At 38.3% G+C, this 3,049-nt stretch overlaps 1 protein-coding gene across 1 annotated transcript in view; it reads left to right on the forward strand.

Annotated features, from left to right (window-relative positions):
- LOC108551688 (mucin-17-like) overlaps positions 1 to 3,049 on the forward strand; it is a 32,674-nt gene that overhangs the window by 25,586 nt on the left and 4,039 nt on the right. Inside the window, 1 exon segment of the mRNA XM_017905937.1 lies at positions 1,556 to 1,802. Coding sequence (XP_017761426.1) covers positions 1,556 to 1,802 — 247 coding nt within the window.

Genomic DNA, 3,049 nt, shown 5'->3' on the forward strand with positions numbered 1-3,049 from the left:
CCTTTTTTTTTTTTTTTATTTTATTTTTTCTACTAATTGGCTGTCAGGTTTGTTAATATCATTGTCCACGCAATTGTCACGTACCATTGAGGGATCCAAGGGGCTTTTTTCAGTCATACACAAGTTCATTTTCGGCGTGGGTGTGGCTCACCGGTTTTATTTATTGCGGCATTTCTTGTACATAATCATCCTCACGTTTCTCGTGTCGCATGCGCATAATCTCTGGGAGGGATTATTGTTTTCGCCCTGGCCGCGCGAACTCAGGAACACTGGAACGTGCGCGAAAATTTGTCACGTAAATCCGCGGCTTTATCACCTACGTAACTCGCAGTGTACCGAACGAGAGTCTGGAATTTACGATTCACCGTTTAAACCTGTGAAAATGGCGAAAAAGTAAAAAAAAATAAATAAATAAATAAATAAAAACGTAAACAAATGAATAAGTACCGATCCAACGCCATTTTACGATCGAGTCCACGTCGGTATTTCACTTACGATTCAGAGTCACAGGATAAACGCGCGTACGCGTTGGACGTCGCGTAACCTAAACACCAGACGTATAGGTTATGTTTGGCGGGAGCGCGCGATTGGTCGTCAGCCGCGAATAGAAGAGATCGATGGACGAAGTCATTGCATGTGCTCGAACCATCTGATACCTCATTTTGCCACTGATCTTGCCTACCACCATTTGAATGAAGCTACTAATCATTTTTTAACGAGCACACGCGCGAGCAAGAAGCACACTTGAAAAACAGTAAGACAGCCCTACACATACAGACGTAGTGGTATCAGTTAGGAGATTTGAAGAATAATCCCATCCGTAAGGCACGCACCAAGAGCATACTCATTTCGCTGTTATGCGTCATGCACTTATTGATCAAAATTAACACACAGTTTTAACCAGACGAAGTACTCGCGGGATCGTGTCGTCGCGTTAAACGAATTCGAATTTTTGCTGTTCGAGAAGATAGCCCATTGCTTCCATGGCATATCTAACCTCAAAAATTCACGAAATCGGTACGTCATAACCAATCCCGTATCAAATTGAAATTAATCACGCTATATTAAATGAGCCGTTCATCCGTCAAATCGTTTAACTTCACCTAACCAAAAACTTCTTCAAAAAAAATTGAAGTTAAAATAGAAATTTATTTTAAATAGTCATAATTAAGTATCCATCTACTTCCTTTGGTCCAAAATTAAAGAAAAATCAAAGGAGTGGAATTAACTTTGACCCCTGAACGTCTCAAATATCGTCGTGTAACGAAAGTTTTCGAAATTTAAAAAATCAAAGGAATTAATTTTCGCCTTTGAGCATTTTTGTTCTCTGAAAGGGAATTTCCGAAATTTCGAGGAAAACACACGATCCCACGATGCTCGTCGCGCTTTCCCGGACATAAGTCTCGCAACGTTCACCGCGTTCGTGCCGCGACATCACCCTCTGGTGGCTAAGAGAGGTAGCGTGAGATAGAGCGAGAGTGGAGACATGCGTGTCAGCGAGAAAGATAGTAGAGAAAGCGAAAGAAAACACCGTGCCTTGTTTCAAAACCCTTAGTAGCCGAGGCAAAGTCGGAGGAGAAGAGCCAGAGGAAACTGGAAGTGGGTGAGCTAGTGTGGGGCGCCGCAAGAGGAAGTCCGGCCTGGCCGGGCAAGGTCGAGTCTTTGGGCCCACCGGGCACCATGACTGTCTGGGTCCGTTGGTACGGGGGCGGGGGCGGTCGGAGCCAGGTCGAGGTCAAGGCTCTCAAGTCCCTCTCCGAAGGCCTCGAGGCGCACCACCGTGCGCGAAAAAAGTTTAGGAAGTGAGTCGCACCACCTCGTTCGGGGATCAACTATCAGAAACGAGTTATCGAGCCCTCTTAGGGACAAAGGGTATCCCGGGGATGAACGATCACGTTTTACGCAACTATCACGGTACACCACGCGTTTCGCCGGTTTTTGATTTTTCACTTTTGGCTGAATTTTCATTCACATCGTGTGCCTCCCTTTGCGGGGTGTGAATATTATAACTGTTGTTGCATGAATTTTTCTTTTTTCCCTTTTTTTCGTACAGACATTCTTCGATATTACAGTACAGTGGTGAATTTAATTTTTACATTTCTTGGGGATTTTTAATTTTTTTTTTTTAATTTTATATGTTTCTGTTGTTTATTTGAAGAGGATTTTGTGTCGGATTTTGAATCACTTTCTTTATGACGAATGTGAATATATTATTTATTGCCCAGTTTTCTTATGATTTGAATTTTCTGCTTAATTTTTTGTGTATATTTTTTTAACATATAAAGGGGAGGTAGAATTTTTATATACATATATTATCAAATAATCCTTCAACTCGGGCTTTGAAATTTTAGATAATTTATTATCCTCTAGCTAAAATCTCATTTTGAGTCAAGATGTTATTTTATTAAGGAATATATTGTCTAATGAATGTTTTTCTTTTTTAGTGGTAATTTATCGAAATTTTATATAATTGTTCTCAATTTACCTTGCTTTAGGAAAGAGAAATAACTGAAAAGGCATAAATCATGCACCTAAAAGAAGTACTATGTAATGATAGAAGATGGACCCTTTTTAAATCTTTTTTTTTTTTTTTCATTTAATTCATTCTCGTTGTGTAAAGGAAGTGAAAATTTTGATGGAAAAATTCAACGATCCGGATGAATCGTCTCTGGTTGAAGGATTAATAAAAATGATAAACAATATTTTTATATATCGGTCCTTTCAATCAACGGAATACCGTGAAAAATATTTTTCAGACCGTATCTCGAATATTTGTAACGCGACCGAGCTTTCTGCAACTGAGGATAAATAACGTGATTCTGTTACGTATTTTGTTATCGTTTATCCTACTATACCCGAGATTCGTAAAAGATATATCAAATTGCAATTGATAAGTGTTTCGCAAAGTTGATCCGCACAATTAATAATTTTAAACAATATTTTCTATCTTATTCTATACATATATGTATCTATAAAATATATATTATTATAGTATTATATTATTAATGATATAAATAATATAATTAATAATAATAATATAATAGCATAT

This window comes from Eufriesea mexicana, unplaced genomic scaffold (genome assembly GCF_001483705.2).
Source record: "Eufriesea mexicana isolate 0111107269 unplaced genomic scaffold, ASM148370v2 scaffold4911, whole genome shotgun sequence".
Classification (NCBI taxonomy): Eukaryota; Metazoa; Arthropoda; class Insecta; order Hymenoptera; family Apidae; genus Eufriesea; species Eufriesea mexicana.